General features: G+C 38.0%; 2 protein-coding genes across 3 annotated transcripts; one reads left to right on the top strand and one right to left on the bottom strand.

Moving 5' to 3' along the window:
* The first annotated feature begins 385 nt into the window (after positions 1–385).
* nrn1lb (neuritin 1-like b) lies at positions 386–2,858 on the top strand. Its single transcript, XM_077228500.1, has 3 exons — positions 386–780; positions 2,322–2,463; positions 2,564–2,858. Exons 1-3 carry the CDS (start codon positions 747–749, stop codon positions 2,856–2,858), a joined length of 471 nt encoding a protein of 156 aa, XP_077084615.1. The 5' UTR covers positions 386–746.
* Positions 1,676–7,938, bottom strand: dnaaf1 (dynein axonemal assembly factor 1). Of its 2 annotated transcripts, XM_077228499.1 has the most exons (11): positions 7,822–7,938; positions 7,639–7,741; positions 7,120–7,219; positions 6,928–7,019; positions 6,601–6,822; positions 6,333–6,499; positions 5,378–5,499; positions 5,046–5,212; positions 4,018–4,490; positions 3,808–3,864; positions 1,676–3,641 (listed from the first exon to the last, which is right to left on the bottom strand). In XM_077228499.1, the coding sequence occupies exons 2-11, from the start codon at positions 7,733–7,735 to the stop codon at positions 3,390–3,392; spliced, it is 1,749 nt and encodes a 582-aa protein (XP_077084614.1). In that variant the 5' UTR covers positions 7,736–7,741; positions 7,822–7,938; the 3' UTR covers positions 1,676–3,389. The 2 variants fall into 2 exon arrangements, with proteins under 2 accessions (XP_077084614.1, XP_077084613.1); XM_077228498.1 differs by lacking the exon at positions 7,822–7,938 and having other exon boundaries at positions 7,639–7,810.
* Positions 7,939–19,145: the final 11,207 nt, after the last annotated feature.

The raw sequence follows: 19,145 nt of genomic DNA, 5'->3' as shown, positions 1-19,145 counted from the left end.
CAAAGTTACTATGTCCAAAAACATGTAAAATGAATACTAGGAAACAGTGACAGGTTCAGGAACAGAGAAAATGATGTGGAGTTGATAGTAATGGCTTTATATAAGAGGTACTAATCCGTGTTTACTCTCCTTCTCCCCTTGGATTTACGCAATGAAATAATCCAAGCATGTCAGTCAAATAATAGAGGCTGGCCCACTGAGTGTGTATTAGAAAGTGCCATGCTGGAATTAAAAAGCCAGTCCTACTGGAATTTTTTTTCCATCTGTCTGTATATTTTGTGTGTGTGACAGACAGACAGAGATAGAGAGAGAGAGAGAGAGAGAGAGAGAGAGAGAGAGAGAGAGAGAGAGAGAGAGAGAGAGAGAGAGAGAGAGAGAGAGAGAGAGAGAGAGAGAGAGAGAGAGAGAGAGAGAGAGAGAGAGAGAGAGAGAGAGAGAGAGAGACTAATAATCCAAGCCATATAGAACCATTGTCATAGGAGGTATATTCTTCTTTTCTGATATGATGAACGCTGAAGCCGGAAATGATCTTTAATCCAACAGCTTCCCCCCTTTTAATAATCAGATTTCACAACCCCCCTTCATCCATCAGGCTCAACAGTTGGCTTCAAACAGTTGGCTCTTTTGTGAAATAGGAAGGTGAATGGGACACCTCAAGGAGGTTTGGATGATTTGTGAAAGTCTGTAAATGTTAAGGTGTTCCAGTGTATGCCGTCTTCAGTTCAACATTCTGTCTGTTCAACGGAATGCATCTGCTGCTGTTCATTTCATTCTGCCTCAGTGAGTAAAAGAGTATTTTTATTTGTGTTTGTGTGTGTATAATGTGTCTCACAATTATCTTAAAAATAAATGCAGCAATGCCTTAGAAAAACCATTTTGGGTTCCACAAAGAACCTTTTATTGATAAGTTGGCCTAGAGATAAAATAACCTTTTATTTTTAAGATTATAAATGTTTTAATGACCTTTTTGCAACTATAAAGAACCTTTTGTGCAATGGAAAGGCTCTAAGGATGCTAAAGATGAAACTATAGATTCCAATAAAGAATCTTAATTTTTAAGTATATGCTACAGTGTATATAGTTTAAAGTATTATTTTATTTTTACATTTCAAAAATATATTGTGCATTATGCGTGATTTTATATGATATTTTATGTAATATATAATTTTTTTGCCTATGCTTTTCAAATTCTTCTGTCTATTTTTTTTCTAATTAATATAAATTAGTGGCCACGGTCAAACGTATATACACACACACACACACACCATAAAAAAATAAGACTTGGACACTTTTTTAGGCTCAGGAATTGCTTTAGTTTCTGTATATAATGCTTCTTAGCTATTGAATGTATAATTTACATGATCATTTATATTTCTGTTAAAATAAAAATCCCAAATGTTTAGAGTTGAGAAAAGGGAAAAATGGAGGAGATTTGTCTTTTCGAGCTGTTCTGCAGTGAGATTAAATGTTGTTTTTGCTCTGGGTCTAATCCTCAGATTAATCCATGTGACGTACAGTAACATCTAACAGTATAAATAAGTAGACACTCATTAACATATATAGAATATGACATATATGACACAATAGAATGTTGCCATGTAGCCGCTCTCTGTACATATATATCGTGAATATTAAATATTAGATATGCAATACATGCCAGTATAATAATTGTGCATTTACAATCAAGTCACCTTTATTTATATAGCGCTTTATACAATACAAATTGTTTCAAAAGAGCTTTACAGTGATCAACAGGAAAATAACGATTCAATGATGCAAACAGAGTTCATTTTGGCTGTACAGCAGCAGCTCTAACAGAAAACAGTGTCTTTGTTCAGTATTCATTCAGTTCAATTGTAAGTATCATCAATTATTAAAAAAGTTCATTTCATCTATAAAGCAGTTCTGCAGAAAACAGTGATATCATAGTCCATCTTAGTTCAGTTCCCATGCGATAGCGTCAGAGCAGTCAAATAAATAATATTGTTGAAAATGTAGTGTCCCCAACTGAGCAAGCCAGAGGTGACAGAATGGAGAGAAAAAAAACCTTGGGTGAAACCAGGCTCAGTCTGGGGGCCAGTTCTCTAGCCAATGAACGAACGAACATGGTGTGACTACGTTCACATATTTAATTCACTTCCTTTTGCTTGGAGATCGGATTCATCACACCATAGAGATGAATCTGAGGATTAGACACAATCAGATGCCTTTATTGTTTATGACTCCAACATTGCAGGCCTAAGTTTTTTTTTTTCCAGTGCATAAGTTTTACCAAAATGTCCTCTTTATCTTATCATTAGAATTGCTTTTATTTTCCTCAGGTCTCTATTCCTCTGTGCTGAGTGCAGCAGTAACGCCTCCATGTAGTGCTGTATACAGGGGCTTTGCTGACTGTCTGGTCACTCTGGGTGACAGTGTGAGCTCCATGAATGATAACCCACAGGACATCAACTCCATTTGCAAGTGAGACACATGCACACGCAAAAACACCTCCACTGAGGTGAAAAAAAAAAACGATATTTTTTACCTTATTACATTATGCTTTTTATTTTTACATCTGCAGGTCATGGGATGCCTTCCAGATGTGTGTGAGTGGTGTGTTGTCAGGTTGCCGTGGCGATGCAGCAGAAATTTGGGAATCTTTGAGGGCAGAGTCCCGGAAAACAGCATTTGCTGGGAACCTCTACGACATGTGTGCCAGTCGCACTCAAGCTGTGACTGCAACCACACCTCTGGTTCCCAGCACTGACCAAACCAATCAGGAAACCCTCAGAGGACTCGCCCCTTCTGTCAGCCACTCAGTCAGTAAAGAGTTGCTCCTGACATGTTTCTCTCTTCTCCTGCTGCTTCGGATGTAACCTATCAATTTAATACATACCTGAACTGATGCCAATGACAGCGCTACAGGCACATATCTGCATAGACTTAATGCAGAATTGAATATGTAAGCTCTTTGGTGAGATATTCATGACAAATGATGTGTTCGCTTGTTTAAAAACTATGAGAAAAATATAGGTCTTACAACTATTTTTTCTATAGCAATCAGTAATGTTCTGTTCTCAAATCGAATGGTTTTGAACATCATTTAATATATGTAGGTTGTGAAAAAAAAAAATATTCTGGAATAAAAATAAAAAAAGAAAGTGAAGTTTAAAGTAAATATATTTATAATATCTGCAATAAAGTTAAAAGCAAAATGACTTTATATCTTATTTTTTTATTATTTTAAATGAAATTATTAATGTGATTTTGTCATTTAAAGTTAAACACCTTTTATATGTCAGGTAGACATCCAATTTAAATTCACATTGCACAGGTTTGTGCAAAAGGGATTGAAGGGTTGGGAAACAGTACAATTTAGTTTCATCCAATAGTTCAACCTTAAAGACTCAGTCCAGTTCCTCAATTAGAATCATCTTTCTGGTTTCTGCTGTCTTGGGAAAGTTATCCCCTGCCTCTAGTTGACTGATACTGTCAGGGCTCTGCTGCTTGACTGAGGTTCTTTTAGTGGAGACACTAAAAAGCAGCTGCGATTGGTCAGGGGCCACAGCGTCTAACTGAGGCCAGTGATACAAACTTGTACCAGCTTCTGATTCTGTTTCACCGTCAGAGATGACCTGAATCTTTGGACGGACGACACTCTGAAAAATGTAACAGTTAAAAATTTAAATCTCCACAACTTTCCAATAAAATTTGATTTTTCATCACAACTCTTTAAATAACATGCTAATTATATATGCTCTCTCATCCAGCATTTATCATTGGCATCAAATATAATTTTTTTTTTTTTTTAAACCCTGTTCTTACCTGTGATGTTGCTTGGAGTATCAGGCTAGTTTCTTCATCTTCAAGGTCTGGAAGATCCTTGGGAGATGCAGAAAATGTTGTTAGTAGTGAAACACTATAGAACGTTTCTGTATAAATCAAATATACACTGCAAAGAAATTCTAAATCTTGCAATTTCTTGTAAAAACAAATGTAAGTTATAATGATGTGAGCAATGGTGTAAGGACTCACATCAATTGTTAATGCTGGTCTCTCTGACAGGATGATAGTCTCTATTTCATCCTCAGAGATCAGTTCAGTGATGAGAGCACCAGGACCTGCGACTGAACCGCTGTGATGTGACAGTGAAGGTTTTGTGCCTTGGTTTTGCGCTAGCATTTTCTGGCACCTCTCCTCTTTAGTCTTCAATCCCAAAGTTCCTGATTGACCAGTCTGTTCCTGGTCAAATGATGGATGGAGAATCTGTTCTAAACCTGTTTGCCGTCCCTCTGATTTTGACTGGTTGGAATGATTTTGATCAAGCTTTGTTTGGATAATCTGTTCCTCATCAGATGCAGACTGGCAAATGTGGTGTGTCTCTGATGCTGAAGGATCAATTTGTTCCTGTGCTGTTTTTGAATTGTCACTCTCTGCAGGTGGAATATCTGGTGTTCCGTTTTGAGGGCTCTGTTCCTCAATAACAGAAATGGGAGGGTCTATGATTCCTGAGAGTAAACCGTAAGCTTTTAATGATGCTGTATGTCAGATAGAAGATGAGAAAATATGAGTGTGTTTACTGTATACAGTATCGTTCAAAAGTCTGGGGTTGGGTTGGTCTCCTATGCTCATTTATGATAATTTTTATACAAATTTAAACACTAATACTGTAAAAAGAGTGATATTGTGAAATATTACAATTCAAAATAACTTTAAAATCAATTTTTTGTTTTGTGATAGCAAAGCTAAATTTTCAGCACCATTACTCCAGTCTTCAGGGTCACATGATCCTTCAGAAATCGTTCTAATATTCAGATCTGGTCCTCAAGTAACATTTCTTTTTATTATCAAGGTTGAACAGTTGTGCTGCTTAATATTTTTGTGGAAAGCGGATACTTTTTTTAGGATTCTTTGATGGATCTTTTGTCACAATATAAAAGTCTGTATTGTTACTTTTGAACAATTGAATGCATCTTTGCTGAATAAAATTATTAAAAAGTAAAAATCTTACTGACCCCAAACTTTTTAACGCCAGTGTATAACTGAACAGATTGTGTGTTTACCGTTCTCCAAATGCTCTCGACCCTCCCATTGTTTCAGTGCGTTCTCTTTGATAGCAGTCATTGCATCCAAACTTTCCTGGATCTTCCTTCTTTCTCTCGTTTGCCACATTTCTCTTTCTTTTCGTTCACCTTCCAGACCACCAGCAGCCCATGCCTCTGCACATGCTCTGTGAATCAAAGCAAACTTCAATAATTATACAAATGTTTCAACCATAGCCTCTAAATAGTTACAAAGACTAGCTTTGTGGGGTCTATTCGTCTCCAAACTGACAATGCCAGTTGTCACACAATTAATGCTATAGTACTTTAGCACAGAAAAACACGGCTGCTACCTGTCTTTTGGAAACACAGGCCGGTCATCTAGATAGGTCAGCTGCTTTAGATGCAAAATCAGAGTCTTTCTGTAGTTTGGGATTTTTTTGATGACCTCATTACCCATTAGATTTAAAACCCGCTGACAACAAAAGGAAACAGGAATTAATTCCTAGCAGTTCAGTCCACAGATAGAAGTAGGCATATCTGATCATGTATATGACAGAATAGATATAGACCAATTTCGAGCCGACATCACAGTTACGTCACGGCGCTAAATGGAGGCAAAACAAAGGGAGAACTGGAGGCGGCCAATACAAACTAGCACAGATTCGGCTACATAATAAAGAGCTTAAATTGTTATTATTATTATTATTAAATGTCATCTTGTTGTGTTGTTGGGTGCAAGAATCAATGAAAAATGAATATGCTGTATCTGGAATTTTTATTTCTAGAAAATATTCACATCGTTAAAATTGCACCGTAATGTCACTCTTTACATTGTCGACTTCTTGGCGCTGGCTAGGCAGAACTGCGGATCGTACCACACAAGTCTTGTACGTGACCATTCATCACATAGTTCTAGGCGTCTAAAGATTTATATGCCCTCAGTTTCTCTTTACGCTCGGTTTCTCTATCGGATAGGTGTAGAAGTCAGGTCACTCAACCGGAGGTAGCCGAGCGTTAACGTTAATCCTGTAAGATCGTCCATCATTGAGTGAGCGTGTAACGGCTATGTTAAAATTAACTTTTGCAAATAACAATCGCGGTCCTGGACAGTGAGTGACCTTGCACTCACTGATAAACAAGATAAAATCGAATTTTCTCCAGTCATTGTTAAAAAAACAACCTAACAAAACTTGCATACTAACTTTAGGGAAGTGGCCAGAGGGATCGGTCTGCCACCACCTAAGCTCCGCCCACAAAAAACGTCACCATGTTTACCAACTGTAAAGGGGTCTATACTGTTTTTACCAAGTCAGGCATTCTCTCTAGAACACTGATGAGAGCTGGATCTCTGATGCAGTTGTGTGACAGATCAAGAACACTGATGGATGGACAGTGTGACAGCTCCTCTATGTCACACACATTCTCCAGTTTGTTATGGGAGATCTGCAGCGTGGACAGCTCACTCAAGCAGGCTGAAAAACCAAAGGTGAACTTTATGAGTGACTTTAGGGGATATTAAAGAACAGAGAACAAACAATACATTGTGTTACCATGTTCACTTTTGTGTACTCACAAATGTTCTCAATGACCTTGATATAATTATTTGAGACATTCAGTGTGCAAAGCTTGCTGAGTGGTTCCAGGTTTTCCAGAGTATGAATGAGGTTTTGATGGAGAAAAAGACAGCGAAGCTCTGTCTGATTCTCCAGATTCTCAATCTTCCGAATGCCATTACATTCCAGCCATAGGCAGCGCAGGCCGGTATAGTCCTCCAAACCCTCAATACAAGAAAAACCTACAATGCAGAATTGAAAACTTTCTATAAAGAGCTAAAAAAAACACAAAAAAACAACAAAGATGCAACATTGAAGTAGCCTCTTCTGCACAAGCAATTTCAAACCTTTAAAGTGAAGATAAAGAGTGTCATTTAGCCTTGGCGTCAGGTACAGTTTGTTTTTCTTGCATTGCTCCCTTAAAAACTGTTTGGTAATTCTTGAAAGATACAAGTAAAATCATTCAGTATTAGTTCTTCTCAGACAAAAACCAACTTCATTCTGAGCAAATATCATATAGGTCATTTACACTTCATCACCTGGGACCTGAAGACATTGTTCTGCTCTCTGACGCTTCGGTCTCCATTGTATCACCATTAACCATTGTCTCATCAGCAGCTCCACTCTGAGACTCCTGACCTTTGAAAGAAAATTTTATAACCGTTTGATATTTTCCACAAAAGGATACACATTACATTTTGTAAAAGTTTTTTTTCTTTCAAGAAATTATCAGTAAAAGGAGGCACTTAACCTTCAGGAAATATTTAGCCTGTTCAACATTTTAAGGAATGTGAAATAATATAGTAACAGGGTTGAGTATAAAATGATGGAAAGGGTTAAATATAAAATTTTTGATGAAAATGTAATGTTAACTAAAAAAGCAGCTGGGATATAACCTGGAGAGAACCAGGACTTAACGATAATATTGCACTATATTCCAAAATGATTTACGGTTGATATTTGTTCTTGTTGTTTTTGATAAGTCTGTTATTTTGATTATGGTCGTTGAATGTTGCTTTACCTAGATGGTAACGTTATTAACGTTAACGTTAAGTTACCTGGAGCGAAAGACACAACACCTTCACTCGTGTCTTTTCCTTCAGATTCAACGCATGTTCCTTCCTCCGCGTTCAGTGTTGTTGATTGTTTAGTCATTTTTATCTGCATTTCGCTATGATAAACAATATAAACCAAAACTAGAGTAATATATGAACGTACCCACCGGCCAACTGTAAACTTACGTTAGTATGGTGAAACAGATCGTGTTGTTTGCCTGGTTACCATAGAGACCGGCCGCGACACCCACTTTCTTTGCTCGTGTCTCCGTGCAAGAGGCAGTTGAGTCTTCCGTTGGCAGGTGGCAGCTAGCAGAGATGAAGGTAATAACGTTATGCGATGCCATAAAGAATCGCATGCGCAGGGTAAGATTTGTGAAAGCGTACATAAGATTGCAAGCATAAATTAAATTTGTGTGTGCAAGAGAATATTTGAAGGTAAATGAAGAGGAAGATGTGTTCTGGCGACTGGTGTGTTTATTGAACCAATCGGATAAGAGTAAAACGAGAGTAAGCGATAGCTCATTTGAATGGCTATGCTACATGATGAAGGTAGAGCCGCCCTCCTCGCTTGCAAAACTCAGTTGCTGCGTTCCAATTGCTGCCCAATTGTGTGATGTTTTAACGAATAATGAATGTTGAACAATAACCTGGGGCCGTCTGTTATCTTTGCCACGAAAGGGGTTAAATGATGAGTGTTTTCAGTGATCCAGTTCGATAGGTGGCACTGTAACAGAAAACTAGGGTCCTGAAACTGCAGCCTCCGGTTGTGCAGGAATACGCTTCTCCCCAATTCGCCTACTTATCCTACGCCCTAAAAGTATGTACTCTTTTTGTGAAGAAAAATTACATACTTTTGAGTGTGTAGCAAAAGAGTAGGCAAGCTTTGGGACATACTACTTCGTCATCTCTGTCGCGTGCATCACCGTAAACTACCCTGTCAATCATCTCGTCACAGTTAAAATCCTCCATTCAATCTAATACAATTTCTTACCGTTTCGGAGAGAAATGTAGTAGCTTGTTCATCTGACAGTCGTGGGTCTTTCATGCGGAGACTCTCACTCTCCTCATTTGTTTGCAATTTGAATGTAACGATGCATTTAAAATTCAATGGCTATAAACGTATCTTTACAAAAGTAGCCTACACAATGCTGCTGCAGATGCAATATAACGTAGCCAGCATTGAATAAATACATTTTCGTCAGGTTAGATACTGATAATTAATCACTTAAACCCCTTTATCTAAACCTCTCTAAACAACCGCCGGACTCGTGCGTCCTCCATGTCTGTAGTTTTTTAACACTTTTCACTCGTATTTGTAGTTCTAACCGAATCCTCGTCCAACGCGCGATGGGTTGTGGGCAATATCAGCCGTTAGAGTGTGCCAGCCATGATGTCTATGGTGCCAGCACTTCGGATTCTGACCGGATATAGTAGACCATCCGGGTCTCTTTGGAACACTCATTTCAACATACTGCGATTTGGGACATATAATTCTATTTTCGAATACTATTTAGGGCGGATAGAATGCGAATTGGGACACAGCAAGTGAAAGAGAATCGTGCCAAAACCATGGCCAAAACTGTAAGCGCAGCTAAAAGAAAGACGCAACTGTACAAATCGGATTATTTCAGGAACTTTTTTGCCTCATGTACACGAGTCCTTTGGACATTTGCAACAGTTAATTTTTTTTACTCAAAGTTTCATTTTACGCAATCAATCAATCAATCTATCTATCAATCTATCTATCTATCTATCTATCTATCTATCTATCTATCTATCTATCTATCTATCTATCTATCTATCTATCTGTTTTGCAGTTCCTTCCTTCCAGTTACTGTTGTTTTTGGTTGCAAATAGAGATCGCTAAGACATGTGACCAACTGGGCGGCAACGTCATCAGAACGCAAAGAATTATGGGCATGTTTGGCCCGTTTACATGGGCTGGCATAGCAGGCTAGTGTTCTGGCATGAAAAAATAAATAAAAATAGCGTGAAAAACAGAATATAATCCTACAAAATGCAGCGGGCTAAAGAAAACATTGTCGGACCATACCAGAAAACTGTCGTCCGTTCAAAAGTATGCTAAAGTTTTAAGCACCACACTTCTCGCTCTCTCTCATCTATCTGCATGCAATCGCAATTCATGTCAAGATTGCAATGCTGGAGTGTGTGTTTGTGCGCCCGCGAGAGAGAGAGGCGCGGGCGCGATCGAACTGTGTGTGTGTGTGTGTGTGTGTGTGTGAGAGAGAGAGAGAGAGAGAGAGAGAGAGAGAGAGAGAGAGAGAGAGAGAGGCGCGATCGAACAGTGGAAACATAAAACATTCTCCCTCATTTTGTTCATAGAGGTTATCATTCAAACTGCAAAGTGTTTACTTATATTTGTGTAACTTACACTCGCAATAAAACACAACATTGTGCTTTTGTCACACTCTAAACTCTTGTCAAGCTGTAACATACAACTGTCACCCAACCAAACACAGTTTTAAAAGCAACATCCAACCCCATTTCAAAACAGTCTGTGGGTTACATCTTTTGGACATTAATCATATCGCATTGGTTTTCATTTCTTTTCTTCAGAGCAGTTACATATTCTACATTGATTTAAAAAAATCAGATGTGTTTTTAATGGTAGTATAATTTTATACGAAAATCAATTATTTACCATTCAGATGAGAATAAAGTTAGGGTTCATTAAAATTAAGGAAAACAAATATATTGATCCGTTCTTAAAGGATAATTCAGGTATTTAGCACTTTGAGTCTATTTTCTAGTTTGTTTTGGATGAACTAAGTTAAAGTAGTGGGTAGAATTTTGACGATGGGTCCTGTCACGACTTTTTGAATCTTTTAGAATCGCCTCTGACCGCTTCAGAGTGAGTGTCTACGAGCATACACAAACATGTCCTTAAAACAACCTGTACTGTTCGTTTTCAAAACTGTGCAAGAAGGACTATTGCAGTTTATAACACAGCAGGTAGACGGCATCTTGAACACTGCGTTCTTCCCTCCATGCAATCAAGTCTGGCGCTTTCTGTTTGTGCCGCGGATTCCCAAAATGCTTTGCGTTCACCACTGGTAATACGTCACGATGACGTCACATTAGCAATCTCTATTGCTTGCAGTGCTTTTAGCCATATTTGTGCGGAAAAAAACGTCCAAAAGTACGGAGCCCCTAAAGGGACGTGGTGGTTAGTGATGGCAAGATGAGGCTTCCTGAACCACTGAGACCTCGCAGCCCATTGCTTCACCCAAAGGTTCATTACTCGAAGCTTCATTCAGCATTGATCACTAGCGACACCTAGCCACTGTGCAAAGAAATAGCAGGCAAATTAATTCATTCTGAATCAATGACCCGCCCCCCTCCCGCTCTGTTTTATTTATTCATCTTCTTCTCATTGTTAATGTCTCTGTCTTTCATTTGCAATAAAAAAGAGATCTGTGCAGACATTTGTCCATTGCCTGGGTATGAAATAAAACGTGTATCTTTCTCTGTCTGCATTTACTTGTACAGAGACAACTGTCACACACACAGTTAATTAATTATTTTTAAAAAAATTGGATAGTGACAGTATGAACAACAAAAGTGACTGTGTTGAGTGCAGTGCTTATGGTGGAGGGACTCGAGGGAGTGTAATAAAGTAAACTGCAGTTTGGGGTGGATGAAGGAATTAAGGATTACAATTAGATTTTTATTGAGAAAATGAATTTTTTTGAAGTGTGTTGGGGCTTAGACAATTTCTCTTCTTGGACAAAACCTCTCCAGCCTTGGAAAAATGTCCTTTCACAAGGAACAGAGGATGCAGGGGAATGTCAGTGCCAGTGGGTATAAATGAAGATACTGATGCTTCTGTTGAGCCCAGACAGTGGAGGATCTCCTCTTTCTTGCTGGCTCCATTACCATGAAAAAGGAAGATGTCATAAAAAACAAACAAATCCAAAAGGGCAATCCAAATTAAAAAGCAGTCAAGTCCAGATCCAAACATCTACCAGCAATCCAAATAATCTTATCTAATTAATATAACAAGACTATAATATAGCTACTATAATTAATAATAACAATTATTAATTAGTATTAATAACAATTCTAACCTGATATAATGTAATAATATACAGCCCTAACACATATATGACCAGGGATTGTGAACGAACGAATTACAAATACTCACGTTACTGTAATTAAGTAGTTTTTTTCAGAAATGGTACTTTTTTGAGTAGTTTAAAAATTGTGTAATTTTACTTTTACTTGAATACATTTTAAGTGATGTATCGGTACTTTTTCTCCGCTATTTTCCTTCTGTTTGTGGTCGTTACTCGTTACATATGCTTGTTTTAGCCTAATTTCATTTTATTTTTATCCATCAACGTGATTGGATTGAGTAATCGGTTCGTGACTGTCATCAAATCAAATTGTGCATAGAAAACTTTAACCGCCAATTCCTGCTGTTACTCGTGACTGCTGTGGAAGTGCATTCTTCACGCATCCAATCCAGATATCAGCGTCTTCCTCTAATATGCTAAGGTACATTTCACATTTCTGCTTAATATGATATTTATATAGGCTGGCCTGTCTACATGGCCTAACATTTGGTCTGAGGTTTGGGGTATTGCGTGACGAGTTCATAATGCGGTGAATTCCCGCTCCCATTTACTTCACAATCACATTATAGAGAGACGCGCGTCACGATCTTTGCACTGCCGCGTCTCGCGCTCGCCATGCCGCCAGAGTCAGAATCAGTGCACTCTATGAACCATGGCGTTAACTTGAACTGCATTTCAGTCTGTGACTAACGTTACAGCTCGTTAATAAACCAAGTTTTTTGATTGATCCATTATACAATCCGTCTTCATTTGGCAAGTGCATTTGCGCAAAAACATTTTTCATGTTGAACTTTTGTTTTTTTGTGTGTGGATGCTGCTGATAAAACAGCTTCGCCGAGACTACAAAGAGACATGTGTGTGTGTGTGTTTGTTTGTTTCTTTTGTAAAAGTTTCCTGGATATAAATTCCCTATTTAATGCACAATTTTCCTTACAAATTATATTATCAGCAGCATTACAATGTGAGTAAATGTAGCCGTGTAAAATGTAAGGGATGATGCCACCCTTCTAGAACAATGTGCATTTACGTTTAAATTCTAACATATTTAATAGCATGGAATTAAAGTGTAATTAGTGTTAGCTCACTATCTTAGCCTTTTTCAGTGCATTAGGTGAGGTAATCTGATAATATTAGTGATTCTCATTTATCAAAACACTAACATTGGTACCGTTTTGGAGAGAAATTGGGTATTTTTTAATCTCTCTATTTAACCCATCTCATGGTGTGATGCTGAACTATCATACGAGTTTCTAAAGGTTTTTGAATTCTTTGCACAGTTATGAATATTTATATTTTATGTGCAACAATAGCATGCTCAGGCCCATTTTCTTTTCGCCTAATTTTAAATGCTTTTCCCCCCAAATAATATGATTTAAATGGTGATGAGTGTACTGATTTGATGCATTTTAAAAAGATGGATGATATATATTCTTCAATCCTTCTGACAAAGAACAAAATATAATGTGAATTACAGTATGTGCAATTTTTTTTAAATTTATAAATTGTAGTGCACAGTGTTTATTATAAGGGGTAGAATCCGCAGCTCAGTACTCACTACTCACTACTCATGAGTACTTTTAAATAAGCTACTTTTTTACTCTTACTCAAGTAGTTTTTTGGACAAGTACTTTTTACTCTACTCACACTACATTTTTTGGAATGTAATGGTACTTTTACTTGAGTATGTTTTTTCAGTACTCTTTCCACCACTGTATATGACACAATAACGACAATGAGAGTTCTCTCGCTTTTCCACTACACAGTACCAGCTCGGCTCGGCTCGACTCGACTCGCCTTTGTTTGGTTTTCCACTGTGTAAAAGTTGTACCTGTACCTGCTTTCGGGTACTTTTTTTCGTACCACCTCCGGCGAGGTTCTAAGCGAGCTAAGGCGATACTAAAATGTGACGTGAAAACAATGCCGACTGCTGATTGGTCAGAGAGAATCTTCACTATTCACTGCGTCATCATTGCACGCGCCAGATGGAGTATCCAGAATAACCCCGCCTTTTTTAAATAGTTTAGCCAGAGATAGTTACTAAACTTACTACTATTATTATGGCAACTCGGAAGAATACGCCGTGGTCAAACGAGGAGGTGCAGACATTCCTTTGTTTGGTTGCCGAAGAGAGGATCCAGCGAGAGCTTGATGGGGCAACGAGGAACGAAAGTCGTCGCTATGACGACCGGGTACTATTTGTGGCGATACTTTCTGCAATGGAAAACGGAACGAAAAGCGAGCCGAGTCGAGGCGAGCCAAGGCGAGTCGAGTCGAGTCGAGCTGGTACTGGTAATGGAAAAGCGCCATAACACTACTACAAGTGCTTACTACTCCTGATAACACCCACAAGTTGGCGCGAGTTTCGACACTCAGACCGAACCGATGACGTATCCACACAAACCGAGGCCTCGTTTGTCATTAGTCACGTGATCTTCACGTTAACAACACAAGCCTCGAATCGCGGCTTCATCTGGCACGCCCATTTTTTCTCGACACAAGCTCCGACGCCTCGGTTCAAATGTCACATTTGGTGGTGAAAAAAAAATTAGGATGGGAGAATAAAAAAAAAAAATCTTTTGCGTTCCCTCGCAAAACTTTTGCGTTCCCCCGAAAAACTTTGCGTTCCCTCGCAAAGATATTTGTGTTCCCTCGCAAAAGTTTTGCGTTCCCTCGCAAAGTTATTTGCGTTCCCACGCAAAACCTGTTGTGAGCTCCGACAGACACTTCCTGTTTAATGTCCCGCTGGCAGTGCTTCAGAGCTCCGTACGTTACTGGAGCGTTTCATAGTGTTTGAACTTGAACTCAAATATAAAGAAATGCGGTCCGTGCTTAACTCAAGGAACTTCCCGGATCAATATTCTTGAGCTAAACCAAACGTTATTAGAACACAAACGACACCTATTTACAATCACTGTAACCTAGACAACGAGCTACAACCCAATTTTCCTCAAAACGAGCTTTATAATATAGGCTAACGCCGCCTTCACACTGGCAGTTGAAATCAGCTCCGTAATACGCAATACGCACCCAACGGACGTCGTACTACACAGTGAAAAGCGTCGGAAGCGGGTAGAACAAAAATGGCGGTGAGATTAGAAAGGTTGATTTTGTCAGTTCTGTATGATCTCTCTGATGAGGGTTATAGAGATATTAATAGGAAGGCTGCTGCGTGAGGAAAGTTGCTCAGGACGTTGACATGTCAGGTCGGCTAAAAAATGTGATATAGTGGTATAATTTATACCACTATATCACATTTAGTTCGATGTCTGCCTTCAATTTAATTGTATTAACTGCCCTAATAACGTTAGCAAGTCATGAAAATAAAAAAATGACATGACAACTTAACTTTTAATAAAATAAATAATGATTTTATAACGATAAGAATTCAGGTTTGTTTATCAGTATCATAGCAACGCTAACTTCCGCTGGAATTGTCGGATAGGCACCGTCCGTAGCTTTTCGCAAGAGTTCAATTTTTTGAACGCATCGGATGACCAACGGACACGATTTTCTTCGCACCGCACTCGGTCGGACCCGTTTCGGACCCATTCGCATGCGGTCTGCGAATCTCCATAGGAAATGAATGACTTCCGGTCGTTTCGGAGCCGTATCGGAGCTGATTTCAACTGCCAGTGTGAAGGCGGCGTAAATGGATCTTTATGTGCAGGCGGCTGAGAGACAAGTCAAGGGACCATCTGCAAAGTGCAATATAACCCAACAAACGACTACAGCATCAACTCATATTCAAAAATAAAAAAAATAGTCATTAACTTCAATGTTACAAACTGTAGTGCCACCCAATTCAGCTTACACATAAATGGTGACCCACTGGTCATACTACACTGCTTTTGCACATTTTATATTATGAAAAATATTCAATAACTCCACTGTAACACACCAAATTTAGTTCACACATCACTGATCTAATATTGGTTATACAACACTTTGTCTTCCAAATGCATAACTGTAAATGTAACTCTTTTATCCAAAGGAAGAGCAAGAACTAATAAGAATGTAAATGTATTTACATTCTTATGAGTTCTTGCTCTTCCCTGGGAATCGAACCTATGACCTTGGTATTGCATGCACCAACGCTCTACTGTTTGAGTTACACGAAAGCTAGTATGGGAAGTAATTGCACATAAAAAATAAGTAAGCCTATTATTCACACAAAATTATATTGGTACTGTGCGCAGCTAGTTACAATCATAGCTTATGCATTATATTTGCTTACTGAATTTCGATGGCCTTACACATAACAGTGTGAAGTTATTGATTTTATTTCATAAAAAATCATAACAACTATGCTTTTTTAAAATCAAACTAAGTATTGTAGTATAACCAGCAGGAGAGTGGTGATGTGTGAACTGAATTTGGCCACAATGTCAGTTGTGCAGCTATAGAATATGTTTAATAATATAAATGTGAAGATGGGTTTGGGATTTGAACTTTGCAGACGGCCCCTTATTTGGACTTGTCTCTCAATCTGCTGTTTAGAGATACATTTATATTATGAGGAGAATTAGCTCGTTGTCTAGGTTCCTGTGATGTGTCGTTTGTGTTTTAACAACGTTTAGCTCAAGAATATTGATCCGGGAATTTCGAATAGCCTATTTGAATATTGCCAGCATTTCTTTATATTTGAGTCCAAGTTCAAACACTATGAAACGCTCCATTAACGTACGGAGCTCTGAAGCACTGCCAGCGGAACAGGAAGTGTCTGTCCGAGCTCACAACAGGGTTTGCGTGGGAACGCAAATATCTTTGCCAGGGAACGCAAAACTTTTGCGTGGGAACGCAAATAACTTCGCGAGGGAACGCAAATAACTTTGCGAGGGAACGCAAAAGTTTTGCGAGGGAACGCAAAGTTTCTCGGGGGAACGCAAAAGTTTTGCGAGGGAACGCAAAAGATTAAAAAAAAAAATTCTCCCATCCTAAATTTTTTTCCACCACCACGTCCCTTTAGGGGCTCCGTACAAAAGTGATGGCACGGAAACAGGAATACAGATCCTAGTTTTGCAGAAGCATGAAGCTGCAGTTTCACAATACATGCATTACACTCATGAATAACAGTTAAATGCAGCAAATATTTTTTTCTTACACTTGAAAGGCGATTTACACCTTTACAAATATTTCTCTTGTAAACGCAATTTGTATTTACGCTTGCAATCTTTTGTACACATTCACAAATCTTACCCTATGCGATTCTTTATAGCATTGGCATCATATTACTTTCATACACTCAACTACTGAATAGTTAAGAAAGCGTAATCTAACCCTGCTGGTACTTTAAGTGTTTAAGTATCCTACCAAAACCAGAGCAGAGAGAGGAAACTATTCAGGGGAAAATATTGCTGTACAGCAATTACAGCTATAATGTGCAGGAAAGTGCTATAGACCTTATTCACAACAGGCTGTGAGGGATAGACATAGGCTACATTTCTTCAGTGGGTTGTCCTGTTATTTAAGGTGTTTATTAATTGTTCTACTGACGAAACACTGCAAAATATCTTTCCAAGAAACCCAGACAATATGAGCTCTGTAAAACAATCTAGGAGCACTACACAGCTTTTTACAGTGGATGCCATTGAAAACACTATCCCTCGCTTGTGTAATGGCGCTGCTCTGAATAAGGTTTATAGACTAACAAAGTAAAGACCTTGTTTTTTTTTTAATTGCTGTAGGTCAGTGCAGAAAATATTAAAAAAAGATTTCAAATTCATAGATAACACTTCCCAAATATAATTTAGGCCTATTTCTCATTTAAAAAAAGACAGATGCTAACAATTAGTTGTAAGCCACAAATTTAATCGTCTTTAAATGAAGACAAATTGAGTGGAATATAAATGTTTACTTATTGTTTTTATAACACAATGGGTATATGGTTAAGGATACAATTTATACAGAGAAATTTATATAATAGAAGATTATTATTGTAAATAGATGTATAGATGATAGTATGACAGTGCAGAATTTAGGCCTATAGCAAATTATAGGCTACATATTTATAAGAGTCCATAGTACATTTGTTTCAACAAAACAACTGATTAATGAAACTCACTCAGAGTACGGTATTTTCTCTGTATGTTTGGACATTGATTTGTACCTCTCTCCTAGAATCGGAGGAGTCTTCTATCTGTGTCTGATTCTCACACAGCTTTTCACAGCACAAACATCTAAGCATGCTATTAGCATCTTTCCTTATGAAAACATACAGCAAAGAGTCAGTGAGAGGATTTAAGTATATTAGGATCCCTGACACTTTGAATAAATTATCATAAAGACCATGCTCAAAGGATAGTGACAAAATTATGTTTTGTACAATGCTTGGCAGAAACAACACAGTGTAATTGAAAAGTACAAGAGCCAGAATCCTCAAAATCCTCTTCTGTTCATCAGGGGTGACTGCGACTGAATGAGAGAGAGCCCTCCACGAACCCACAAAGGAAAACACAACTAGTGGATAAGGCAGCAAACAAAGAAATAAACCTAGAAGAAATACATATTCCACATTGCCTTTAAGTACAATAATCACATCAATCACCATATATCCACATGATATTGCCCAAACCATCAAGCATATCAGAACTGAATTTTTACAAGTATGATGAAGTCTGTACCAAACAGGGTATTTGATCATTATGTATCTTTCCAAAGAGATACAGACCATGAAGCCAATATTAGCTATTATGCTCATGGAATAAATGTAGAAGATAAGTACAATTATAACATTGAATGAACAAAAATTCATGATGGGTTTGACACAAATCTCTATGACATCTGAGATGAAGAGGTTTATGACAAAAATGGGAACAGTGCGGTTATGTCTGGTCAGACAGCACAATAGACATGACAAGAAACTCAATGGAGAAAATAATCCAGATTACCACAGCTTCAACTGTGGACACACACAACACCTTTTCCAGAAATGTCCACTTAAAACCGTCAATTTCCCATGGAAATTGGCTTATTTCCAGTTGGAAAGTACTATTGGTTGATGTTCCAGTATAAACCATTTTCTGTGTCTTGGATGGGCTCTGGATGTTCAAACTATAACAAAAACATGTGATTTTTGAATTTTTGAATTTGATCCGTTAAGGAAAATACAATTTTGTGAAATTAATACCAGTCCACAGATGAATGCCATCAAAGTCCACCTTTACAAATATAATTGTCAGCTATAGTAGTTTTACATTTCATTATTCAGTTCTTTAAAGAGACAATAATGATAGAAAGTGATTTTACTGATAATGAAAACATGTGAAACAGATTAGAGGCGCTTCATTCCTAAACAAGGCTTCAGCAGCATTATAAAAGTGCACAAAGATATATATGTATTCATCACTGAATCTTCTCATTATAAGCATGGAATATGAAAGTTCATAAATTGGTAATTAAACATGTCCAAAC

This window comes from Siphateles boraxobius, unplaced genomic scaffold (assembly GCF_051911475.1).
Source record: "Siphateles boraxobius isolate OS27281-9 unplaced genomic scaffold, OSU_SipBor_1 130, whole genome shotgun sequence".
In the NCBI taxonomy this organism is placed as follows: Eukaryota; Metazoa; Chordata; class Actinopteri; order Cypriniformes; family Leuciscidae; genus Siphateles; species Siphateles boraxobius.
The sequence above is the reverse complement of the archived record's forward strand: the minus strand, read 5'-3'. Positions and strand labels throughout refer to the sequence as shown.

Coding starts and splice junctions, on each gene's coding strand:
- nrn1lb (XM_077228500.1), top strand. CDS start 747: ATGCATCTGCTGCTGTTCATTTCATTCTGCCTCA. Junction 781..2,321: donor GTTCATTTCATTCTGCCTCA/GTGAGTAAAAGA, acceptor TATTTTCCTCAG/GTCTCTATTCCTCTGTGCTG. Junction 2,464..2,563: donor GACATCAACTCCATTTGCAA/GTGAGACACATG, acceptor TTACATCTGCAG/GTCATGGGATGCCTTCCAGA.
- dnaaf1 (XM_077228498.1), bottom strand. CDS start 7,747: ATGCAGATAAAAATGACTAAACAATCAACAACACTGAACGCGGAGGAA. Junction 7,220..7,638: donor TGTTGTGTCTTTCGCTCCAG/GTAACTTAACGT, acceptor TTTCTTTCAAAG/GTCAGGAGTCTCAGAGTGGA. Junction 4,491..5,045: donor TCGAGAGCATTTGGAGAACG/GTAAACACACAA, acceptor GTTTACTCTCAG/GAATCATAGACCCTCCCATT.